This window comes from Eptatretus burgeri, chromosome 12 (genome assembly GCF_056783735.1).
Source record: "Eptatretus burgeri isolate ZD-2024b chromosome 12, Ebu_testis_v1, whole genome shotgun sequence".
Classification (NCBI taxonomy): Eukaryota; Metazoa; Chordata; class Myxini; order Myxiniformes; family Myxinidae; genus Eptatretus; species Eptatretus burgeri.
The window spans coordinates 87,083,085-87,109,133 of record NC_140972.1 but is presented as its reverse complement, the minus strand read 5'-3'; the positions used below and the strand labels follow the sequence as shown (position 1 = coordinate 87,109,133).

Genomic DNA, 26,049 nt, shown 5'->3' with positions numbered 1-26,049 from the left:
TATTCTTTTTACATCTTCGATTTGCAATGCCCACATTTCGCTTCCATACATCAATACCGCTCCGATACAGGCTTTATAAACTCTTCACTTTCACAGATGATGGAATGTTTCTTTGCTTGATCATGATAGCACCTAGTTGTCGCCACTTATTCCAGGCTGCTTTTATTCTCGATCTAATGACTAATTCTGTTCCTCCTGATGCCTCCATCGTGTCTCCAAGGTAACAAACTTGACTTTTTTGAAATTGATTCGACGCTTAGGATCATCTCTTTTGTTCTTCGTCTATTTCTTGAAATGATTGATCCTCACATCATTTACATGTGAAAATCCCAGGTTTTGTTTGCAAATTTCCAGCGATACCACTTCACCTATTGTCACACCATCTATAACTGCCTCCTTTGAATTGAATTCCGTCCACGTCATTTTCGGGATATTGAACGAGGTCCGCTTTCTTTCCTTTCTCCTCCTTCACCACTCACCGTAACCTTCGTTTTATTAACATTGACACGGAATCTTTTCTTCTCTCTTGCACGTTTCCATTTTTGAAAAGTCTCCTCATTGCCTCTTAAACGGCTCAAAACTTGCGCAAAGGTAGACCCACTCTACCCACCGGGGAGAGGGTGAGCGCTCGAGGGGAAAAACAAACAAAAAACAAATTGTCACATTCCCAGGTCTGAGACACTTCTGCAGTTGCATTGCACATGTCTTTACGTTAAATGGTTTCTGAATTAACTCCATGCATGCACTTCATATACAGGTGATGACATCACGTGATTTTATTGTTTTTTTTTTTTATAGTTTGTTTCTTTCTTGGTTCGCTCTTTATTTTTTCCAGATACCTGTTTTACATATACGAGAATATGTTTGTGATATCTAGCCCATCATCAGGGACAATATTGCAATGGCTGTATTCACTGTTTTTATGTTGAGGCAGGACTTGTCAAAAATTAAAGGTTTTATGCATTTGAACTGTTTTCATAACTCGAACTTTTCAAGTCAAAACTGCTGTACATTGAATGAGGTAATCATAAGAAAGTGATGGGACATTGAGACAAATCTCAGACATGAGGGTTTGCATAAGACTGACTGCCAGCAGACCCATACACCCATTTTTATGTTCACCCGTGTTTTGTCATGCATATATATATATATATATATATATATATATATATATATATATATATATATATACATATATATATATATATATATATATATATATATATATATATATATATATATATATATATATATATATATATATACATATATATACATATATATATATATATATATATATATATATATATATGACTGCTGTTACAGACATAGTTTACCTTTTTACAGCCATGCCTTTATTTTCGAGTTAAACATGCACAAATCTGAGTCCTGGCACAACAGCTGCCTGTTGGTTCTCTGTGGTAGCCCCGTTGTGAGGTGTTCGTCTGCAGCGCGTCACTCGGATCAATGCTCTGCACTGCCCTGGGTGCTGGGCATTAACCATCACAATCATCGTGGAAAGCGTGGCCCGACAGCGGATTGATTTTTGCTTCCCGTTTCTCCCTGACTCAGACGATTCAAGGCCATAAAGGACCAATCACGGCACTGGCGTTCGCCCCCGACGGCCGTTACCTGGCAACGTTCTCTGAGCCCGAGCATCGCCTTGCCTTCTGGCAGGTCAGTCTGAAGACCATACAAGAGTGTGTACCTGTGCGGGGAAGACCGAGAGCCTATACTTGTGGTGTACACTTTTTACAGGAAATGGGTCATTGTCAAATTTTACATCTGCCGGTTGCTTGTCCCTACGCGATGGATGGTCTTATCACTTGTGTTTTAAATGAATCACGTGCGGAAACCTGACATTTAAACTACCTACCTGCTGTTTTCAAAGGGCAAATGTGATGGCATTTGCTGTAAGCATGGTGTAGATTATGCTTTGCTGTGCAATTGCCTAACACCGAACAAAAAAAATCCCACCACCTTGTAGGGTTTGTATATAATGGTACTGTTTTTGACCACATGTATAAATAAATTTAACCAGGTGACTATACCATCCTGTTTATGCGCTCGTTTTGCTTGATGTGTTAATAACACAGCACAGTGGAGTGGGATAACTTTATGCTGCCGTCTGCAGTATGGTGGTGGAAATGTCACAAGCACAATAGAACGGTCATGGTCGAACAATGACGAACACAAAACAAGACGACTATTGCTTATGAGATGCTGTTCCTGAGAACAATTTCTTCACTCTTACATTTCCAATTCATTGTGTAGATGTTGAAAGAGCCAATTGTGTTACATTTGGTTGCTGCATTGTCAATGTTTGAGATCATGGCAGTGCAAGGCAGCGTTGGTGGTAGGGATGAAGGAGTGTTGATACTGTATTTTGAAGTGTGCTAAACCATTTGGGTTATATATATTTTTATGGTCGTAATGTTTTTATTATGGCTGTGTGTACCTGTACCCCAGCGAAGTTAAAAGATTTAACCTCCAATATGTTTACATTGGTCAATTTCTTGATAGAGTTCATGTTTATTTAGCCATATGGTAGTTTGTGTTTAGCCATATGTCGGAGACACCTCTGCTTTGATCGATTTTTACTTTCAAGCATGCAAATCCAAAATAAGAGTGAATTTGTCACCCTTTCATGGCACGTCATGCGATCCATTGTAAGACTAGTTAACCCGCAATGGTCTCCAGACCTGTTGACATTGCATGTTTATCTCAAGGAATTGTAGAATACAACCAAGGTCAGGTTTATCGATGTGGCAGATGATGATGATCACCATCATCATCAATGTACCATAATCTTGACAGAGTGTCTGTGGTGCCAAACTAGTCTATCGGCAATGGGTTTGCTGGGTTGTTTGTATTGCTGCATTATTTGCCATTGTTACCTTTGCCTCCAAAGGTGGGCGCAGGTTATGTTTTCCCCTGTCTGTCTGTGAACAGGATATCTTAAAAAGTTAAGGATGTATTCAGGTGAAATTTGGTGGGCAGGTTGGGTGTGTGACAAAGACGAATTGATTAGATGTTGGTGAAGATCCAGATCTGGATACAAATACAATAATTTTTAAGCGATTATAATTAAAAAATTCATTTTTAAGCAATTCAGAGATCGGGCCAAAACATATAGCACGATATATATATATATATATATATATATATATATATATATATATATATATATATATATATATATATATATATATATATATATATATATACACATCACAATATCTCCAAAAGTTGTGAATGGATTCGGAAGAAACTTTGTGGACAGGTTGGGTGTGCGACAAGGATGATTTTTTTCGATTTTGGTGAAGATCTGGATCCGGATACGAGAATTTAAAATTTTTCACCATTTAGGGAAGGGTCCAATGTAGATATACAGTTTCACACGATATTTCAAAACGTTGTGGATGAATTATGACAAAACTTGGTGGATGACTTGGTGAGATGACAAGAACAAACCAATTTGATTTGGTTCAGGTCAGCAGTCTATCCGGCCTCTCACTGGGATACAAAACGTACACTGTTCAGCCTGGCAGAGGTTTGCGCTCTACCGAGTGCTATTCTAGTTATCCCTGGAGTTAGTCAGTCCATACATTCGAAATTCGGCCATGGTACCAGCGATAACTCGCCTTCTCCTCAGAAAAGGCACCGTGAGATCTTTCATGTTCAACAATGACCAGTGTTGGTAGACGGGTCCTCCAGCTCAACGTTTTTCCAATGCACACTTGCACACTGATGCATCAATGTGATGGGTGGTGCACACACAGCGATGCATCACTCTGCATATGAAACGCCAGGGTATCAGTTTATATCTGGATCGAGATTTATACAGTTAAAAGTCAAATGAGCATACCTCTCGGCTATCTAGTCAGCTCATGGCAAATGTTAGACTTGTTTTGAAGGAAAGATATCTATGGTGGCAATTTACTGTGTTCACTGGTTGTCAACAACCAGCCAGATGATCTGTGAATATGTTTTGAAACAACAACTGCAGCAAAATATCTGCGATTTGGTTGCCTCACCTCCGTAACCTCACGGGTGGTGTCATTGAAAGTCAAACTTGACGATTTCTGATTTCTTGTGAAATTAACATGATTTTAAAAAGTTATTACATTGTAATGATAAAAGTTCACATATGTGCTCATAAGTTTAAAACTTTGAGAGAATATTATAGTTGTGACCAACGTAAGCATTCATACCGTCATTGAGTTTTAGGTCCTTTGGTTGATTGGTGAGATGATTCTTTGGTATGGTGCAGTCATAAAAGCTGAGGTTCTCCAATCATTCGTTGTCCAACCAGCAGTCGAATGCAGTCCATACTTGTGTGTATTTAAAGAGAATGCACAACTGATACACTGAGCACTGGCACAGCACTGTATAAGGCAAAGCTGATGATTTCTGGCTTTTTCTCTTCTCACTCTGCTTAACTATTTAGATATACTCAGGCCAGGAACATTCGCAAAAGCTCTTCCCTCTACAATGATGATATGTATCCTACTTTTTACAAAGTGTTGGTGCTGCCAAAGCAGTTTCTTGGCAAATGTTTTGCTGGGTGGTTTGCCATTGCCTTCCAAGCAGTTATTCGTGGGAGGAATTTTGATTTGGCCGTGGTGCTGGCTTGTGTATTCTTCGTGAAGAACACCGTGGGATCTTTAACATCAACCAACTACAGACAGTTATTGGGATTAAGGCTTAAGAAGAAGATAAACTACAGCCAGCAGACAGGACACCCAGTGAAACATCCATCAGAGGGATGACACACATATTGATGCCAGGATGACAGTTTCAACCTGGGCCAATATTCAAACCCAGGCTCGACAGCTCAGAGGCAAGTGTGTATACCTCGAGGCTATCCTACTAGCCCTTTCCCTCCACAAACTACAAATAATCGCCCAATAGTTCTCGAACCAGAATTCTTGAGAAGTTGATCCTTCACACGAGAAGGTTCAATATCCAGAAGTAATCAGAAATTTCCCAAACTCCACAACATCTCCACACAGTTTGAAGTCCAATTACAATATTATAACTTATCACTTTTCGACTCCACTCAACTCAGAGAATTCTAATCTTTCCTGCCCAAACATTGAACGAAAAGAGCTATCAGAGATTGCAGACCCTGGCCACGACTTGTTACCTCCACCACCATAGGTGGGCAGAGGTTATGTTTTCATCCCTGTCTGTCTGCTTGTCTTTCTGTCTTTCTGACCCTGTGGGTGAGCAGGATATCTCAAAAAGTTGTGGACAGGTTGGGTGTTTGAAAAGGACAAATTGATTAGATTTTGGTGAAGACACGGATATGAATCTCGATACGAGAATTTTTTAAGTGATTCTTCACCATTGAGGTGTAGGGCCAAAAACGATACATAGCATGATATTTCAAAAAGTTATGGACTGATTCCGACGAAACGTGTTGGACACACTGGGTGTATGACAAGGAAGAATTGATTAGACACATTCATTTCCATAGAGCAAGACTAACAGCACCAAGGACTTAAAGACTCAGACTTTCATCCTCCTGCATTGGTACCGACAGTGACACCACCCTGTGATCCAGTGAATCCATAACTCCCTAGGACCGAGCCAGATGTCTGACCAAATCTGGCTCGCAACATGCCGAGGCAGGAATATCACTGCCAAGGTAAGCGAATCTGTTATATCAACATCCTCACCATAGACAGGTACAGACAAGATAGCAGCATACAAGATGTCATTGAAAGCCTGGATCTTAGTTTTGACCCAGGAGACCTGTAATCCCAGTGACTCCGACTCTCATTCAATTCCTTGAGGGTCCCCATTAAGATATTCAGAGTCTCTGCAAAGACGACTGCATCATCTGCGAAATCAGGGTCAGAGATCTTCACATTCCCAAACGATGCACCGCAGCTTGATTTCTCAGACATCCTCCCCAGCATCCAGTCCATACAAGCACAGAAAAGTGTGGGGGCCAGTACACACCCCTGACAATCCAGTAACGGCTGGAAATAAGTTGTACATGGTAGCACCACATCTCACAGCACTCTCATTACCAGAGTATAGTTCAGAAATCAGATTGATCAGTTTTGGTAGCACTTCACAAAGACTGAAAATCCTCCAGAGGGCATCCTGATTCACTGAATAAAACGCTTTGCGGAGATCAACATAGGCTGCAAGCAGCCCCTGCTGAAACTCTCGTCTGTTCAGTGAGGATCCAAAGGGCAAAGATACGGTCAATCGTTGACCACTTTTGGTGGAAAGCCTGACTGCTCTGGGCGCTGGTGCTCAAGCATAAGGTGGCAAACCTGATCAAGAATTATCCAAGTAAAGTCCTTGCCCGGCACTGAGAGGAGTGTCACCCCTCAGTAGTTGTTGCAGTCCTGGCGATCATCCTTCGCTTTCCATAATGCGACAGCAAGGCCCCTCTTTGCAGTCAGTTGGGATGATGCCTGTGCTCCTAACAGAACACAGAACTGCATGCAACGACACAAGTACAGCATTTCCACCAACCTTGAGAAGTTAAACATGGATGCCACAGATCCCAGAAACTTTTACCACCTTTTCAGCTGGTTCACCACAGCTGGTTTTCAGCTGGTTCTGATCAGTGTCAGGTCAGATTACACCTGTGACTTGCCTCAGGTACCATGTAAACCTGTACTAACTTGTTCCATGGTTGGGTTGTCGGCGACTAAACCATTTCCCCCACCAAGTTTCTTGGTGATGAGGGTGTATGATATGGACACCCAGCAAGATTAAGAACAAAACCTATCAAAGGACAGAGGAGCTCCTTGTGAGCCATCGGCCATCTATATCGAGTGCCCAACTGTGTTTGCGGACATCCTCCTGCAGTTGGGTTACTTTTGATGAGGTTGGTGGCAGGATTTGCACTCCGGCCACCGTAAAACCCTTCATTCCGCAAAAAACATTCTAAAAGCATTAAAAAAAATCTGAAAACCCACTCCGTGAGAGTACCTCCTGTGCAGCTGCTATTCACAGGGCAGCTCACCAGGTGACTGGATTGAGGAAAAGCCTTCGGGACCCCCAATTTTTGATAATAATAAGAGGGAAACCACGAGAGAACATTCCTGAGTCAGATTGCGGGAGTGTGTCGGGGTGGTGCTGAGGTGTTGTCCACCAGACGGCGGTCTCCTTGGGTTAACCGGAGGCGGTCCCTTCGGGTGGTTGCCTGGAATGTCCTATCCCTAAGAGAGGATGATCACCTGTCTCTTTTATCATCTGAGCTCAAGCATGTGGACATCAGTATTGCAGCACTCTCTGAAGTTTCGGAGACCGGATTGCAGCGAGATCATTGCAGGTGGTTACACCTGCTGTTGGTGTGGTTGCTCTGATGGTTACCCTGCCCAAGGAGTTGCTGCAGCTGTGTCCAATAAGCTGACTCCAATGATAATTGAGGTAACACCAGTCAACAAGCGTATTATGAGACGAAGGATTCATCACTCCTTGGGCGTCATTTCCGTGGTCAATGTATATACTCCGACTGAGCGAGCGATCTCACCGTGAAGGACGCATTCTATGCCACACTTGAGTCTGTGGTTCATCAGTGCCCCAGTGGAGATTCTCTTCTCGTCTTGGGGGATTTCAATGCATCAACTGGAACTGATGGGGATGGTTATGAAACGTGTGTTGGTCCCCATGGTTCTGGAACTGTGAACCAGAATAGCATGAAGTTTCTTGACTTTGCAAGAAGTTGTGCACTTGGGGTGGCTGGTTCATGGTTTCAGCGCCCATCGACTCATCGCTGAACTTGGTATTCCAACACTGGTGGTGTGGCAAAGGAGATTAACCATGTGCTTGTTGATGGTCGCTGAAGGATGATCCAGAACTGCAGGGTCGACCAGAGTGCTCAGTTCCCCAATACTGACCACAGGCTTGTTGTAGCAACTCTGAAGTTGCAGCTTAAATCTACGAGAATGGTACCATCCCAGCCGAGGTTGGATGTTGGCCAGCTCGAGAATGAGGGGGTAGCTGAGGAGTTTGCAAACAGGCTGAGTGGACATTTGGGGGTCTGGGTGCTTTGGGGGATCCTGAGGAGTTGTGGAGTGCCTTCAAGACCACCATCTTCGATGTTCAACTGTGGTCCACCTTCCTTTGTCGAAACACCGGCTGCAGTGAACCGGTTGAAATGGGGTCAAGCTCCAGGGATCTGTGGCATCCATGCTGAACTTCTCAAGTGAGGTGGAAATGCTGCACTCGTGTCGTTGCATGCAGTTCTGTGCTCTGCTTGGAACACAGGCATCATCCCAACTGACTGGAAGAGGGGCCTTGTTGTCCCTCTCTGGAAAGGGAAGGGTGATCGCCAAGACTGCAACAACTACTGAGGGGTGATCCTGCTCTCAGCGTCGGGCAAGGTCTTTGCTCGGATATTTATTGATAGGGTTCGCCACCATCTGATTGAGCACCAGCGTCCAGAACAGCCTGGCTTTACACCAAAGAGGTCAATGATTGACCGTGTCCTTGCTCTTCCAGTCCTCACCTAACGCAGACGAGAGTTTCAGCAAGGGCTGCTTGCAGCCCACGTTGATCTCTGTAAAGTGTTTGATTCAGTGAATCGGGATGCTCTCTGGAGGATTCTTGGTCTTCGTGAGGTGCCAACAAAACTGATCAATCTGATGTCTGAACTATACTCTGGTACTGAGAGTGATATTAGGTGTGGTAGTTCCATCTCTGACTGATTTCCAGTTACTGGAGTTTGTCAGGGTGTTTACTGGTCCCCTCACTTTTCAGCACTTGTATGGACTGGATTCTCGGGTGGATGTCAGAGAGATCAAGCTGCATTGCATCATTTGGGAATGTCAGGATATCTGACCTTGATTTCGCAGATGATGCAGTCATCTTTGCAGAGACTCCAGATATCTTTTTGCAGGCCCTCAAAGTGCTGAATGAGGAATCGGAGCCACTGGGATTACGGGTTTCCTGGGTCAAAACTAAGATCAAGGCTTTCAATGACATCTTGGATGCTGCTGTCCTGTCTGTGCCTGTTTGGGGTGAAGATGTTGAGGTCATGGAGAGATTCACTTCCCTTGGCAGTGATATTCATGTATCTGCTGGCTGTGAGCCAGAGGTCAACAGACGTCTGGTTCGGGCCTGGGGAGTCATGGATTCACTGGATCATGGGGTGTGGCACTGCCGGTACCTGTGCGGGATGATGAAAGTCCAACTCTTAGTGCTTCCTTCAGGTACCATGTAACTCCTTGGGCATGGTAAGTCCTTGGTGCTTCCATTCTTGCTCTCTGGATGACTTCGACTCTGACCAGGGATCTGAGATGGAGACTTAATTCCTTTGGTTCCAGGTCTCTTCGGAGAATCCTTGGTTTTACTGGTCAGACGTTGTGTCCAATGAGCGGTTGCTGAGCGAGACTCAAATGAGATTTGTTGCCTGCATAGTCTGTGTGTGTCAGCTGTGGCTGTATGGACATGTGGTTCGTTTTCCTGATGCTGAACCTGCTCACCAGATTTGATCAGCATCTCAAGGAGATGGGGGTAGGCCAGGCATCTTCCCTGCAGATGACCAGACCTCAGCCCCTGGAGTACCGGAGGAAAGTGTATGCAGCAATGCGCTGCTCTGGCGTATTCTCCCATACCTGACCTGACCCCAGCCTTTGTTTCCACAAACGAAGGTGGTTCACAGCTGATTGGAGGGTCAGCAGCAGGGATCGTTGCACCCCTGACATCCAACTAAATATATAGTGGGTCAGCCGGGTACAGTTGCTCACGGTAACGGGCCTTCACTTCAGACTCCTCTGTCAAGAGCTCACCACCCTCCGCTCAAATTACAGTACACCTTGCAATGATTGCAGCGTTGGGATCGCCAAACACTCCCACAATTGCAGCAGTGAGATCGCCCACCCCCACCTGTGGCTGTTCTGGTAGACTCTGCAAGTGAGTCATCTATAGTACAGGGATCTACGCCAGAAAATTCATGTGTTTGTGTGTGTACAGAATGTGTGACCAAAGATGGTGAAGAGAGTGACCAAGTTCAAATGGGAAAGGGGCTGCAAATTTTGGAATGAATAACCGGTTATGGATACTGGTTCAGGGTAATTTGAAATGCTCCTATCTAAGCAGTAAAAATGAGAACTAAGGTAGCAAAGTTTTGAAAGTACAGATAGACAGTCATCTTGATAATCCTTCGCAAAGTGGTGAGGTGCTGCTTGAAAATGAGGCTCCACTACTTGCTCAAGTTGAAAGAGGTTAAACTTCTGACAATAACACTCACATACATGAAGCAGAAAGCCCTACTCCTGGGGATAATAGCGAGTTTAGGACACACATTGACAAAAGTATATAATTAAATATAGATGGTACCAAGAGGGCAGATATGCCTGGTGTTAGCTTATGGTTAGGGTGGTGGGCTTGGGATCCTTGGATCCTGAGTTCAAATCCCACTTGGCTGTTGAATTAATACCAGGTGGGGTTGATTCGGCCTGTCATCCTTCCGAGGTCGACATGAAATGAGTGCCAGCTTGCTGGTATCCTGTGTTGTAGTGGCGATCCATCCAGGATTGTGTCCAATAGCCAAGGAGACAGCTTAGGCAGCACCAACACTCTGCACAGAGTATGGTCCCAATGTCCTCCTCATCCATCCAGGATTGTATGCAATAGCCAAGGAGACTGCTTAAGCAGCACCAATGCTCTGCACAGAGTATGGTCCCAATGGATGGATGGATGGATGGATGGATGGGGAAAATCCTTCTGTTCAATGCCAACAGAGGGAATGTACCTGTTCTGTTGGAGAGGAGGACTCAGGAACTGAATCACAATTAAATGCCCACAATGATAAAGGTGCAGGTTCTGGGAGCCTGTCTTTCTCGTTCGGTGAAGCTTTGGGTGTACTGCAGGAGAAAGGAAACAAAACCACAATAGTCCGTTTGCCACCCGTATATGTTCTGTACCCAACCTTGTTGTAATGACAAGTGTATTGTTTTTTGATGGTTTCGTACTCACATGGGTCTATAGAGAAAATTTGGCTTGGTTGCCGGAGCGGCAACCTTGGGGAACTCCGCTAATTTGCATAAATCCAAGATGGCCAACACGGACGGGGTGGAGTATAACTTTTCAACCAATTAACTTACAATCACGTGTGATACTTCTTTTCTGTATAATTTTGACCTGAGGAATCGATTTCTGAGGTCAAATTTGTGATTTGGGGTCAATTCAGGGTCAAAGGTGAAGTTCAAGGTCTTTTTCGGCCAAAAATGAAATAAAATAATAATGATGATATTTTCAGAGCGATGGTGGTCAAGCGTTTATTCAGTAACGTTGATCACTCCCATTCATCATCAGAGCCGAATGCAAGATCAAGATGTTCAGTTTCCTCGTCATCTTCCACATCTGCTTCTCCTTCCTCTTCCATTTCATCTTGGTCTTCGTCTCCTGTGTTGAACGGGTTGACGCAGGTGTCATGACAAACACAAGCGCAATACACAGTGCATGATATCTTTCCATGGTGACAGCTGCAACGTTCGGTGCCGCACGCCTTCACCGCCGCCTTACAGCCGCACCGCACTACATCCATGAGATCTTGGGGTCCTGGGGGCTGATCGGAGGTTGCTGGTACTGGGGTGCCACCTTTTATTTCCCACCCATACTTCGTGATGTCAAGTTCAGGTGGAGCCTGCTGGTCAGCAGATTTTGCAAGTATGGTCTGCATCCCTGGCTTAGCGCGGCCATACTCCAGCATACCTGTGGGATGAGGTTGCTGGAATTCATGCGAGAGGACATGGGTGGTGCGTCGACCATTGGGTGTGAATACCTGGAGATTGAAGTTGTCAAACCACGCGAAGATGGCGCCGACGGTTCTACACAACCCCATGAACTGGTGGAGAACCTGTGCATTGTCACCTAGTAGATGAGCAGCCAATTTTCGGAATCTCAGGGCCTAATCGTACGAGGTCGTGAAGCCATGTTCATGAAGGGGTTTGAGAAGTTCGGAACTGCCGTGCCGGTGCAACAGTTTGATGGCCAGTCCTAATGTTGTCTGATTTCTGGTTCCTGTAACGTGACTCTGAAATGACTGGCTCAGGCTCAGAGATTTCTTGGTCACTTTACCACCGGAGACCAGGTCCGAAACCAACTTCAACAAACTTGGGCTGGTCGCCTTGATTGTGTTGGCCTGTGTAAACTCTGATAGGTCATAATTGGCACTGTTGTACTTGACCGACCGTGCCTCATGCTTGATCTGCCTCACCACGGAAGCAATGCTCCTCTCATGCGTATCATCTACCTTAACTATCTTGAGACTTTTAGCAACGAACTCACGGAAACCAACAACAGCAGCACAGCCATCTACCCGAACAACGATAACATCCTTACTCATGCAGTCAGTCAACTTGCTAAACATGTCACGTTGAGCGAGCTTGCCACCTAGATCCGAGTACAGGGAATGCAGTTCAACACTATTCCATATTCTGGACCTTTCTCGGTTCATGTACTCAATGACTTCCTTCAGAGCATTTTCATCTGCACTACCAGTTGGCAAATCGGCATATGTGGGGACTTTCGTGAAACTGTTACAGCAGCGAACATAGTACTTGCACTCAGCAGAAGGTAGATCAGAAACAAAAGCAAGGTGCAACTTGACCCTTCTCGCGACATCATCATTATGCTGCTCAGCAACATCAAGGAGCATATCTTTCGTAGTTGGGAGCGGGTTACGTTCTGTGTCAAAATGTTCTTTGGTCATATACTCACAAATGCGGTTCCATCTTTCTGGGTGTCTATCATCAATGAGTAAACATTCCTCCCTCACTACAGAACATACAATCATGTTTGTACTCAAACACACCTTTGTCAGCTACCTTTGTATGAGGCCTTGTAGTTGTCCTTGCACCCTCATCTTCAGCCTTTCTTTTCTGTGACTTTCTCACTCTCAATTTTCTCTTTTGATGTATAAGTACAGTAGCAACCTTTGTGCCAGGCTATGCTTGCCACATCTCCACCAACATCAATAATGTTCTGGAGCTTAGCCTGCAGGTCCCCATCTCCACAGGATTTGGCGCACGAGATGAGCTTCTTGGTCCCGATCTCAGTGAATTTCGTTTCTTCTCCGTGACACACCGGGAGAAGACACCTTGAGTCAGCCATCATATGTTTCTCTGAAAAGAAGAAGAGGTGAGATTAGAATCAATGGGATCGTTCATCAACTATCGAATAGGAGTGATCTGCAGTTGATGCAGGGGTCAAAACGTTTAAAACCCCTCATTAGTCCAAAAATGACATGGAACTTGACCTTTGACCCTGAATTTGACCCCAGAACCACACAACTGACCTCAGAAATCGATTCCTCACCTCGAAATTATATGGAAAAAAAATGTATCACACGTGATTGTAGGTTGATTGGTTTAAAAGTTATTTTCCACCTCCGTCCGCGGTGGCCATCTTGGACTTATGCAAATTATCAGAGTTCCCCGAGGTTGCCACTCCGGCAACCAAGCTAAATTTTTTCTATAGACCCATGCGAGTACGAAACCATCAAAAAACAATACACTTCTCGCAACAACAAGGAACTCAACCTGGCAACTGGACTACAATATCCAAGGAGGAAATTGTTGGTTTTCTGAATTAAACTTTGAGACAATGCAATGTGCAAATTAAGGATCATTTTCCAGATATCAAGACTTTCATTGTGACTGAAAAGAGTTTGATACAAAGAAACGACTCCAGAACTCTCTGATCCTCAATTTCAGCGTCTCAGGAAAGCCTTGACGAAGGCTAATGAAGAACTGCAGGTGGAAGGTCATTTGAGTACCCAGAATCTCCAATGACAGAGCTGCAAATTGCAACCCTGAACATTAATGGGGGTCGAGCCCCATAATGGAGAATTCAAGCAATCCAAACTTTAGAGAGAATAAAAGCTGATATCCTCTTACAGGAGACCCATGTTACAAACACACGAACAGCTGAATGGGGAAAACTTTTTCGAGATCAGTCGTTTCTAAGCGGGTTTCCTACACCTAAGGCCGGTGTTGCTATTTATTTGGGCCACAAGGTTTCTGCGCAGCAGGTTACCTTTTGGGAAATATATAAAGGGCACCTCATATCTGTGGAGTTCCTTTATAATACCCAAAGAACAGTCGTGGTTAATGTCTATGCACCAAGTGATCCTGTAGAAAGGAAAAAAAAAATTCGCGTTTATTTGCATTCCTGAGGATTTTAATTGTACAATTTACCCGGTAGTCGATAGGAATGGTCATGAACCTCATGCAGCCTCCACTAAGAGTTTGGAGAACATCGTTAAGAACTATTGTTTTAAGGATGTGTTGAGGCCACAACACCCACATTTGCAGAGCTGCACATGGTGTAGATGTCAGGATGGTTTTATATCGGGGGCAAGACTTGACAGAATGCATGTTAATAAGCCAATTTTAAATGTTGTGACTACATCCCAAATTCTACCAAGTGGCTTCACAGATCATCGTTTAGTCATGTTGTCCTTTAAATTTCCATTGTCATTAGGTGGAAGTGCATATTGGACCCTTACTACCAACCTTTTGAGTGGTGAGGATATTGGACCATTTTTGAGCTGTATGGGAGAAAATTCGCACCTCCATATTTGAACACGCTAACCTTCGGTTGTGGTGGGACCTGGGGAAATCCCAAATAAAATATTTCTGCCAACAGTATAGTCTATATACTGTACCACCAAGATGCAATCTCTCTCAATTGATTTGTTAAAAGTCTGAGATTGTCTCTTTCGAGCAAAATGATGGTGATGCTGGAAAGTACACACGAGACCAGTTGTTTTAGGCAAAGAGAACATTGCAAACCGAAATGGTGAGGCAATGGGTACTTTGGTACAAATGCGGATGAGTAATCTAACGCTAGATATGCCAAATAAAGAGCTCTTCCATTTAGAGAACTCCACCAAAAAGCCACGACTAATTCATGGCCTATTTACTTGAGATGGGGTATTGATGACCTCCCAGAATGGAATTTTGAGCATCTTAAAAGACTTTTACTCCAACTTGTACTCCCCCCCCCTCCCAGAGTTTGGATAATGATATGATGCAGGAGCTGATTGCTGGGCTTCCAAAAGTTGAGGAGGACCAACAACGAGTGCTTGACTCATCAATCTTGGCAAGGGAACTTGAAGCAGCCAAGCGAAGCCTAAAAGAGGGAAAGGCCTCTGGGATTGATGGCCTACCCAGAGAATTTTATAAGACTTTCTGGAATCTTGTTGGACCTGAGTTCCTTAATGTCCTCGAGGAAAACATCCGTGTTGGAGAGCTGCCATTATCGTGTGGGAGAGCAGTTGTGTGTCTACTGCCCAAAGTTGTTGATCTTCAAATCGTTGAAAACTGGTGGCATCTGTCCATTACTCTGTACCAATTACAAGATTTTTCTCTCAAGTTCATGCAATTCGTATGAAAACTTCCGTTGGTTCTGTTGTATACCCGGATCAGACTTATTGTGTACCGGGAAGGTCTATTCATGATATTTTTCTGGTAAGAGATAGTATTTGTTGTCACAACTACAGGTCTTGCATGATAACTATGGGCTGTTGTTTATTTATCAAGCAAAAGTCTGATCATGTTGATCATCAATAACTTTTTTCTGTTCTTAAAGAGATGGGTTTTGGAGAATATTAATTTTTCTATGTGAAAGTCTTGGACACTGACACCTATTTCATGATGAAAGTTAATAACAGGTATGTTCTCCCTTTCCCTTTCGACAAGATATTCGTCAAGGCTGTCCTCTTTCGGGGTTGTTATATACAATCTCCCTTGAACGGCTCTTGTCTTCTATCAGGCAGCGAATGCCCCAGGATAGGAGTGGTGTAGAAGGCCCAAAATTTGTGCTGACGGCCAATGCGGACGATGCTTGCATTTTAATTCGAGGTCCAAACAGTGTCTGTCTTGCAACGTTGCTTGGAAAATTTCTCCGCAGCCTCCTCTGGTGAGGTCAATTGGAGTAAAAGTACAGCCCTATGGTGTCGTCATTATAAGAATCTCTCCTTAACACCACCACCTTCACTACCACAGAACATATTCTGCAAAAATTGATGGTGTTAAATATCCCGGCGTCTATCTTGGTAATCCGGAGATGGAATTGAAAAATTGGGAAAGTGTGTTAGAACAGATTACATCTTCTTCTTCTTCTTCTTCTTCTTTCGGCTCCTCCCGTTAGTGGTCGCCACAGCGGATCATCCGTTATGATCCGCATACTGATTTGGCACAGGTTTTACGCCGGATGCCCTTCCTGACGCAACCCTGGTCGCCTCTTATGACACAGGGATATGGTACACCTATTCTAACCGGGGCATACACCGGCCCAGTACACTGGTACTCATTTCGCCGACCTCGGAAGGATGACAGGCTGAGTCAACCTCCTGGTGTGTATTAATTCAAGCGGCCAAACGAGGCTTGAACTCAGGACCTTTTGGATCCCAAGCCGCTACCCTAACCACTATGCCAACACCAGGCTTGTTAGAACATGTTAGAACATGATTCAGATCTTCACTAAAGGCCCGGTCACACCTTGACGTTTTAGCCAGCGATGGCAACGTATTAAAATGTATGAAAAACGCTGGCTTACGTTGAACTTTTGATGTTTTTTTTTTTTTAAGATTCGGACGTATTCATAGCGACTTGGTCTTATGTATAACACATTGGTAACGGACACAGAACGTTTTGTTGTGTTATAGATAACTTATACCAACGAATGCTGAACCTGTTGATGGCCTACACAACCGATGCCCAACGATAGTCTAACTTCGGCATAGCGCGCTGCACGCATCGCCGACGATGTCGTGACGTAGCCTATTAAAAGGCTGACGCACAACGATTCGAATCATAACTGCCGTAGAAATGGAAGTGTCAACATCGCGGTCACACCTTGGCGATCTTGCCAGCGTATGCCGACGTAAGAAAAATGTGTCTAAAACGTTTGGGCACGTCAAATACGGTATGAGTAAGTTTGGTATACATGAGTAGAATGCTAAAGTACGCTATCATACGTCGTAGTAAGTAGAGTACGTCAAGAAATTTTAAACATGTTCAAAATTTTACGACGTACTCGGCGTATGACACACGTTCCGCATGCGATGGGGATAAGTTTTACACACGACATGTGGACGCTGACACACGTCCACAAAGGCTACTTATAAGCTACTCATAAGTCGAAACACGTCGCGGTAATGTCTTTTTTACGCGAAACTTATTTCTAACTTATGTTTGACGTGCTTTGAACCAATTCTTTACGTAGTCCCAACACACATCGACGTATGTAGACGTATTCCAATGACGTCTTCCGGTCGACAAAAAAAAATAAATTAACGTGTTTCTAGCTTACAACTGCCATATAAAGACGTGTTCCCAGCGGTTTTGGGAATTGGTATATAAAAATGCTGCTCATAAAAGGGGAACCCAACAGTGTTTTCAAGTCCTTTTTGAGTCGATGTCCATGTCAGCAGTAACAGTATCAGTATTAGTATCAGTATTAGTATTAGTATCAGTATTAGTTATCGTTTGTTCATGTTGGCAGTAGTATGTGAGTGTGAGGGGGAGGGTGTGGGTTATGATGGATCGTCCTTGCGTTTAACGATTTAACGATTTAAATGATAAACTCAACGATTTAAATGGCTGCATCTCCACTATTGAAAGTAGACGCTTGTGCTCAACAATTGGATTTTTTTTACACTCAACGACTTTTAAACGGTACCACTCAGCTATTTTCATTGTTTACAATGAACGATTTAAATTGCTGTCACTCGCCTTTGTTTTTTGACGCTGGGGTTTGGAAATTTGAAGCGTTTTTTCTGAACGTGTTAAAAGGCTCAAACTCGACTATTTTAAATAGACGCTGCCGATGGACAATTGGAATCATAGCCAAGCTCGACATCGAAGTGTGAACATCCTCGTCATGCCGAAGAAAAGTTTGAAGAATGCTGCAAATAAGTGTCCTGGCCGTGGCCGGGGACGCTGACGCAAGGACGATCCATTATACCGACGTCTTTCAGCCTATGAGTAACTTAAAAGTAACGTCTGTCGATGTGTGGCAACGATCGCGTAACTTGCCAACAACACGTTAATCATAGGTTAGAAACAAGTTTCGGGTACGCTAAACATTACCTCGGCGTGTCTCAACTTATGATTAACTTACAAGTAGCATGTGTTGACGTCTGTCAACGATCGCAGACCGTGCATACAACTTGTGGCCAGCGTAGCGGAACGTGTGAGTCATACGCCGGCATACGTCGTGAAATTTCAAGCATGAAAAAATTTGAGGACAACCAAAAAGTACAACGTTTAAAGCCAACGTACAACGACGTATGGCAGTGTTTTTCAGCGTGCTCTCAATGTTATCAAAACTTACCCATAACGTATTCAACGTGTGCCAGCGTTTTAGAAAAAAAATTCAAAAATCGGCATACGTTGGCTAAAACGTCAAGGTGTGACCGGGCCTTAAAATCGAATCAATTCGTCCTTGCCACACACCGAACCTGTCCAAATTTCATCCAAATCCGTATACAACTGTTAGAACAGATTACATGCCATTTAAAAACATGGGAAGGACTACCTAGGTCTTTGTATTATGGAGGACACACCCTTGTTATCAATAACTTAATAGCATGTCGGTTATAGCACAACTTTATTGTTTTGCAGCTGCCCAAAGGACTAATTCTTGTTATCCAGCGAGCGTTGGTAAAATTATTTTGGAGTGGCTACCACTGGCTTTGGGCTGCTGTACTGCACGCCCCCCCCCCCCCTCTGGAAAGAGGGCGGCGAAGGTGTTACGGATATCACTGGCCGAGTCGTGGATTTTTGTTTGCAAACGATGCAAAAACTGCTCTTCACCGAGCAGCTGCCATGGCTCCCCTTTGTGCATTTTTGTTTTGTTGTTGAAACAGGCCGGTGGGTTACGATATGACTGGAATCTTTTTTGATCGACCTCGAATGGATTAATTTTGCCTAAAGTCCTACTTTTTGCAAAGCTTGCTGGATACTTGAAAGGGCTTTGGTGTCCACCAGTTAATTGACGCTGACAATTGCGGAATGTAACTCTGGGAACCTCGATTTTATAATCGGTTTCTCCCAGGTATTCCTCATCATCGTGCCTTGATTAAGAAGCTTATATACAAGGACGAGTTAATAAGGTGTGCGACCTCATGGATTCATCTGGGTTTAAGTGGAGATCTGCTGGGTGAATTGCGACAAGCCTTGGTTTTAGATCTCTTTGACTTGTGGACCAAATTGACCGAATTGTGATCAGGAAATTTAGACAGCTAAATATTAGCTGGCAAGATGCCAGTATTGTGGAAGATATTCGGCTGGCTTTTCCTGAAATCAAGGTGCTTCCCTCAGTTCAGTTAAACAGTGAACACTTTCCCCCTTTCACTTAGTAACTAATCTGGGATCCATGACCTCTCCAGACAAAGACAATCAGCATCAACACATATAGTGTGGTGGATCTCAAAAATTCAATTGTCCACTCGGGCAAAGTACATCGAAAGAGAATCTTTAATTTCACATACGTGGAGGGGAGAACACTAATGGCAAAGCATTCAATGATCTCTGCCAACAAGAAGCCCAAAGGAACCTTAAATATTAACGTTGGGGGTGCAAGTCACATTTGCCGAGCTCAAGTGAAAAGTTTATTGAGACGGAAGAACATCGACATACTTTTATTACAGGAAACACACATCACTCAGAATGTAGAGTATGATTGGTGTTGTCTTTTTGGGGGACATTGCCGTTTTAGCAACTTATCCTCTCTTTCGGTGGGTGTTGCTTTCATACTGAGACCTGGGCTAACACCTGAGTCATGTCTCTTTCAGGAGATTGTTAAAGGCCGGTTTATGTCTCTTGAACTAGTAATTAACAATTTCCATTTCACTTTATTCAATGTGTATTCGCCTAGTGAGAGTGCAGAACGGAGAGCTTTTGTTGTGTCTGTGATCAATCACTTACAGGCGGTTGATTTCTGTCGCTGTGTTTGCATTGGAGGTGATTTTAACTGTACCTTTGAACCCGGAATGGATAGGAATTCACCAGAACCTCATCCCGAATCTTGTAGTGATTTATCGCTTTTCTTTTCCCGGGTTGGTTTGTTAGATGTATGGAGGGTACTTTACCCCAATGAATCCCAGTTTACATGGAGCCATCTTACCAGGAGATTTACCTTTGTGAGATTCGACCGATGGTCTCTCAAGATTTCTCTCCATTTATATTCTCAGGTCATCATTTAGTAACCATGGGGGTTTTCCCCCCCTCAGTCAATACGTAGAACTGCATTTCCCCCCTCAGTCAATATGTAGAACTGCATATTGGAAATGTAATACCAGTCTTCGATGAGGCGGTCTATTTAAAGAAGTCTTCCAAGTTTTCTGGGCTAACCAAACCCGAAGAAAACCCTCTTTTTCTTCGGTGAATTTATGGTGGGACAATACAAAAACCCAAATTAGGGTGTTTTGTCAGCAGTTCAGATCAAACATTACAAATATTAAGAATATAACAATGGCTTGTTTAGAAGCTAACATTGTACACCAAGAAGGTAAACTGGCTTGAAGTAGTAACGTTAGAAGTCATCAATTATTACGAGAAAAGAAGACTCAGTCAAGAGAGTTAATCCAAGAGAAAGCATCTGTGTTGTTACTCAGACTAAGGTTTAAAACTTAAAGGTATTAGTATAGATACCCCTAGTAAATCCGTTTTTAGTTTAAATTCCACCAGTAAGTCAGTAAATATTATCTTTTCTGTTTTTGACCCAAACGGAGTTGTTGTCGTTAATCCCAGAAACATAAGGTTGTGTGTTAAGGATTTCTTCTCCAATCTATTTACAAAACAAACTGTTTGTGATGAAATTATGAAACAACTAGAAGGGCACTTAGTAGAGCGCATACCTCCGCCATGAAAGCCTGATCCACGAGAATCCTGATCCACAGGCCCAATCAATACATTTTTGAAATATCAGGCTATGTGTATATCGTTTTTTGGCCCGATCTCAATGGTGAAGAATCACTTTGAAAATTAAATGATTCTCAGATCCGGATTCAGATCTTCACTAATATCGAATCAATTCGTCTTTGCCACACACCGAACCTGTCCACTAAATTTCATCCAAATCCGTATACAACTTTTTGAGATATCCTGTACACAGACAAACAAACAGACAGAAAGGCGTGAAAACATAACCTCCTTCACCTTCAGTGGCGGAGGTAATTATCCTCTCACCTCTCCTCTCTCACTGAGCACCAGCATCGAGACTTGGACTCACAAATGTACGCTGGAGAAGTTAACCCAAGGCTTAGCTGGAATGGACTCGGGAAGAGCCCCCACAATCGATGGCCTGCCGGCTGAATTTTATGTGGAATTTTGGGACCTGTTAGGCCCAGAACTGATACATGTCTTGTCATTGTCTTTTTTTGCATAGAGAACTGCCTCTAAGTCTGAGAAGAGCGGTAATGTCCTTCCTTCCAAAGGCTAGTGACTTGTGACAAGTGAATTGGAAACCTGTTTCTTTGCTTTGCATTGATTATTAAAAAAATTCCAAAGTCTTATCAAATCGACTTAAAACCGTAATTGGTGATCTGGTCCATCCTGATCAGAGTTGTTGTATACCAGGCAGATCCATATATGATAACATTTTTTGCATTCGAGACTTGATCGATGGTAACTGTGTACAGAATGACTTTGGTATAATTTTTCTTGATTTAGAAAAGGCTTTTGATAGCAGAGATCATGGTTTTCTGTATCATGCGTTAGAAGCTTATGGATTTGGGGTTAATTTCAGGACTTGCATTGCTTTATTATATAACAATATATATAGTCTAGTTTAAGGTAAACAATGAGCTTGTTTCCCCCTATACAGGTACAGAGGGGGGTCAGGCAAGGCTGCCCGGTCTCTGGATTATTATTCACCCTTGTTTTAGAATCGCTTCTGGTGTTACTGAGAGAGAACATCTCTGGAGTGGTTATATCCCCTTATTACCCCTTCAGTTATCCTCTTGGCATATATGCTGATGATGTCTCAGTTGTTAAAGATAATAATGACATTGCTGCTCTTGTTAAGTGTTGTTAACTGGGATCCCAAAAATATGGCCAGAAAAACTGGGATGGTGTTGTTGAATGCGTAAAAAAAAGATTGAGTAGGTGGAAGAGAGCCCTGCCCCACCATTCGTACCAAGACCAGGTAACCAATAACTTAGTTGACTCTTTTTATGGCACAGGTTCATCTGCCTGCAACCACCAGAAAGCTTGTTGAAGGAAGTGCAAAGGCAACTGCTGGACTTCTTTCGGGGAGGCCATCACTGGCCACCCTCGGCCAATGGACGGCATACAATGATTGGTCATAACCAGAGTATGGTCGACGTCGGGAGCCGTATAACGGCCTTTCGGCTATGCTCTGCACAAAAACTGTTGTCAGAAGAGTAATTACCAAGCCATCTATTGGCCACTCACAATTTGCAACAAGCAGGTTGACATGGATATGGCCGTGAATGTTTTCTGGTCCTGCTTCAATGTGTTGACACATCTCGCCTCTCCGATTTTTATCAGAGTCTGTTGAACGCCTGGCAAAGCCTTTCAATGTGCCGCCAGCAGGACACATATGTCACCAAGATGTTTGCTCAATAACCTTTGTTCTCAATAACCCCCCCCCCCCCCGAACTCCTATTAGAATGGGGTTGAACTACTTTCAAAAGGGTGAGCAGTAAAGATTTGTACAAGTCTTGTGTTAAGTTACTGCTCGGGGATACGCCACTCAACGGAGTAACCCGGTGGAAGAGACTGATGCCTGCTGGCTCCCCTTCTGAACCTGTATGGGACTTCACGTATAGCCAGTTCATAAGTAAAAGGTCCGGTGATCACCAGTGGAGGTTGATCCACTGGATAGTTCCTTCCAAGAGGCTAATTAGTCATTTCTCTCCGGCATCTACGTGTTGCCCGTTTTGCATATGTATGGAAGATGTGTTCCATGCCTTCATTAATTGTGTGAGATTGGTCCCTTTATTTCCTTGGTTTAATTTCGTGTCACCCAAAATTAATGTTGTGTTCTCATTGCGTTCCTTTATTTTTGGTTTTCATGCCAAACCTAATAAGGTAGACACGCTTGTGAGGTTTCTCGTAGCGACAGCCATACTGGCAATATATCTCTCAAGAAATGAGAAATTAAATGGAAAACCCTTTGGGCAATGTATTGTCATGTTCTTATTTGACGCTCTCGTGTCAGCAAGAATAAAACTTGAATTTTTCTTCTCCCAAGACATCAAAAAACTTGATGAGTTCACCAAAACTTGGTGTCATGAAGGAATTTGTGAGAACAAATGAGTAATACTCTTGTAGTATGCTGTGGGTACTGTATAAAGTTAATGATTTCTTCTCTTAATTTCTTCTCTTCTTTTATCCCCTTGTGGTTGAATTGTATTTTAGTGTTTTTCTGAAGCACATTTTGTTTCAGTGCATTTAAGTCTCTCTCTTTCTCTTTCTCTTTCTCTTTCTCTTTCTCTTTCTCTCTCTCCCCACTGCTTTCAATCTTCCTTTTTCTGGTTTTTGGTGACTTCCGTCTTGACTTTTAGCTGATTCTTCTCCCATTGTAGTCTATAAGTTATTAATAATCAATTTAATGACTGCATAATTTGATATTCATATTTTTACACTTTTGATAAAATGTGATATTTCTTTCAATCTCACTTTGTTTACAGATGAATACATCTCTGTTGGGCAGCCTAGGGATGTTGAACTCTGCTCCACAGCTACGCTGTGTCAAGGTTCTTGATACTCCACCCCTGCCTCTTGCACCAGTGCCATCCGTCCCTGCATTGAGTACTCCAGCAACAATCATGAACCTTCGGCCAACGCGGCTCATTTGGACGACGAATCGTGCGATCATTGTCATGGCACCCGATGGGCGAGAGCAACGTTATCAAGTGTGAAAGACAGCCAGGGTCGTCTTGCCAATGTTGGCTCGCCAAGGGACCCAATGAGGCATGCCTTAGGTTGTTTTTTTTTTGTCCTACCATTTTTCATTTATCCTTTTCCGGACTATTTTGGATGATTGGTGATATATGGTTTGCCCAGGAACCTTATGTAACTCTGCCTGCCTCATGGTGAGTCCAAAGCACTTTTACAGCTCCATTAGTGCAGTGGAGTTTTGTTAGGACTCATGTTCTTTATAGCTGAAGGCAGCCCTTGTAGAACGTCACAGGCTTCAGGGGGACCATCTTTACCAGCCATCCTCACATCGACCATCAATCATGGTCATGCCTTTTAAGCCGAGGGTGCTATTGGAGGCAAGAGGGGTTGGTGTACCATACACAAATTTAAAACAAGGTTACTGCTTAATTGATGTTGATGATTCAGAGGGCCATCTACAGGGTTGAGTTGAATGACACAACATCTGACAGAGGCCTAATTTGTGCATTGTGCAATTTTATTTTTTGGGGGTTTCTGTGAGGAGAATCGTGATGGGCGTCCGTTTATAAGCACCTCCACCAGGATTTAGGAGCTTATACAGTGGACACAAATAAAGTTCAGAGATTCCTTTCAGTGATGCATCGTAAGTTGTAGAACATGATGGTTGGATCATCGATACTTTGGGTACTGACAGAAGGACATATTCGAATCGCATTTCAGTTCCAAGCCTTTGTGATCGCGCAGGTGATTGAAAACGAATCTGAAACATTTACATGAACAGAAGGCAAAGTGAGCAGAAAATGCTGTGATTTTTGTGTGCTTGCTTCTTGTGACACCCGAATGATGATTTTTTTTCTTTCTTTTTTTTTCACCGTTTACCATTGGTGGAATGAGTCTGTCCAAGAGTTTTCTGAAGTACAAAATTATTTTTCCTCTCTCCATACATTTTGTCCCAATCACAGCCTTGCCTGTCTCTCCAATACACTTTACTTGTGCAATACCTATCATGCTGCCTCGTGCTGTCTGGCAGTATGCACCTGCTCGCAGCTCGTTACTTCCTGCATGTGTGTATTGTTCCCACCTAAACATTTGCACTGTCGGTACCTCGATGAGCATGTCTGTTAGGCTTTGACTTGTTCATAATTTATCTCAGTTTTTTCAGATGCCGTTTTCATAATGCAGATTCTATTGATCAGTGTGTTATTTGAAATGTTCTAATTATTATTATTTTTATTATTATTGCTATTATTTTTTATTATTATTAATAGTGTCGTTGTCGTCGTTTGTATTTTTTTTTCCTGCCATTATCGTCTGACAGTAGTAATTGTGTAGTTCCCACCAGTTGATGGAAATAAAGAAGCAAGCTGCACAGGCTCTGCTGTTGCAAGCAACAGACCTTGCTTGATTGTTGTATTCTGCCTTCATTAACAATGAATGTCGTTTCCATAATTTGTATTTCATATTTTCCTTTCATAACGACTTCAATATCTTGAACTTTCGATAGTCTGGAATCCTGCCTTGCTCTCCAAACTATCTGTTTATGGCAGGGGTTCCCAGCCTGTGGTACGCGTATCACAGGTGGTACTTTTGGACATTCTCGGTGGTACACGGCGTGGTACGCGGCAGCGTGGTTTTTTTTTTTGCTTTTTTTTTTAAACGCAGTTTTTATTTAACTTCTCTCTCATGCAGCTTGTGCACAATGATTAAATTTATATTGAAAGCGGCTGTACACCGACAGCTGTTTGTTATCGGCCATTGTGCACAAGTCTTGTTATTCGTTTTGTCTCTCCACGCCACACTGTCATCATTGCTTATTGCCCGGCTTATTGTTCCCGTTATCGTTCACCAGCATCATGTCAATGCGAAAATATTCGGAGAGTTATCTCAAGTTAGGCTTCACTTCCATCCAAAAAGGTGAATTAGAAGCTCCACAGTGAGTGATTTGTGGAAAAGTTCTCAGCAATCAATCGATGAAGCCAAGTCTATTGAAGCGCCATTTTGATTCTGTTCATCCTGAACACAGCGACAAGGACCATGATTTTTTTCGTCGGAAGGAAAACGCCATGAAAAGAGCACGCTCCGCCGGCAGCGGCAGTTTTCAACAGCAGTCCACGGCAGCCGTAAAAGCTGCAGAACAGAAAAAACCTCACACCGTCGGTGAAAGCCTCATCCTTCCCGCCACAAAGGATAT

At 43.3% G+C, this 26,049-nt stretch overlaps 1 protein-coding gene across 8 annotated transcripts in view; it reads left to right on the top strand.

Moving 5' to 3' along the window:
• The window catches only part of LOC147016050 (WD repeat-containing protein 7-like), a 210,497-nt gene extending 185,246 nt beyond the window's left edge, over positions 1–25,251 (top strand). For 7 of the 8 annotated variants that reach the window (XM_085848740.1, XM_085848744.1, XM_085848743.1 and 4 more), the window contains 2 exons: positions 1,573–1,677; positions 23,648–25,251. In XM_085848740.1, coding sequence (XP_085704866.1) covers positions 1,573–1,677; positions 23,648–23,878 — 336 coding nt within the window. In that variant the 3' untranslated portion in view covers positions 23,879–25,251. The remainder of the gene's footprint in view (positions 1–1,572; positions 1,678–23,647) is intronic. The other variant, XM_085848747.1, reaches the window with a different exon arrangement.
• The last annotated feature ends 798 nt before the right edge of the window (positions 25,252–26,049 follow it).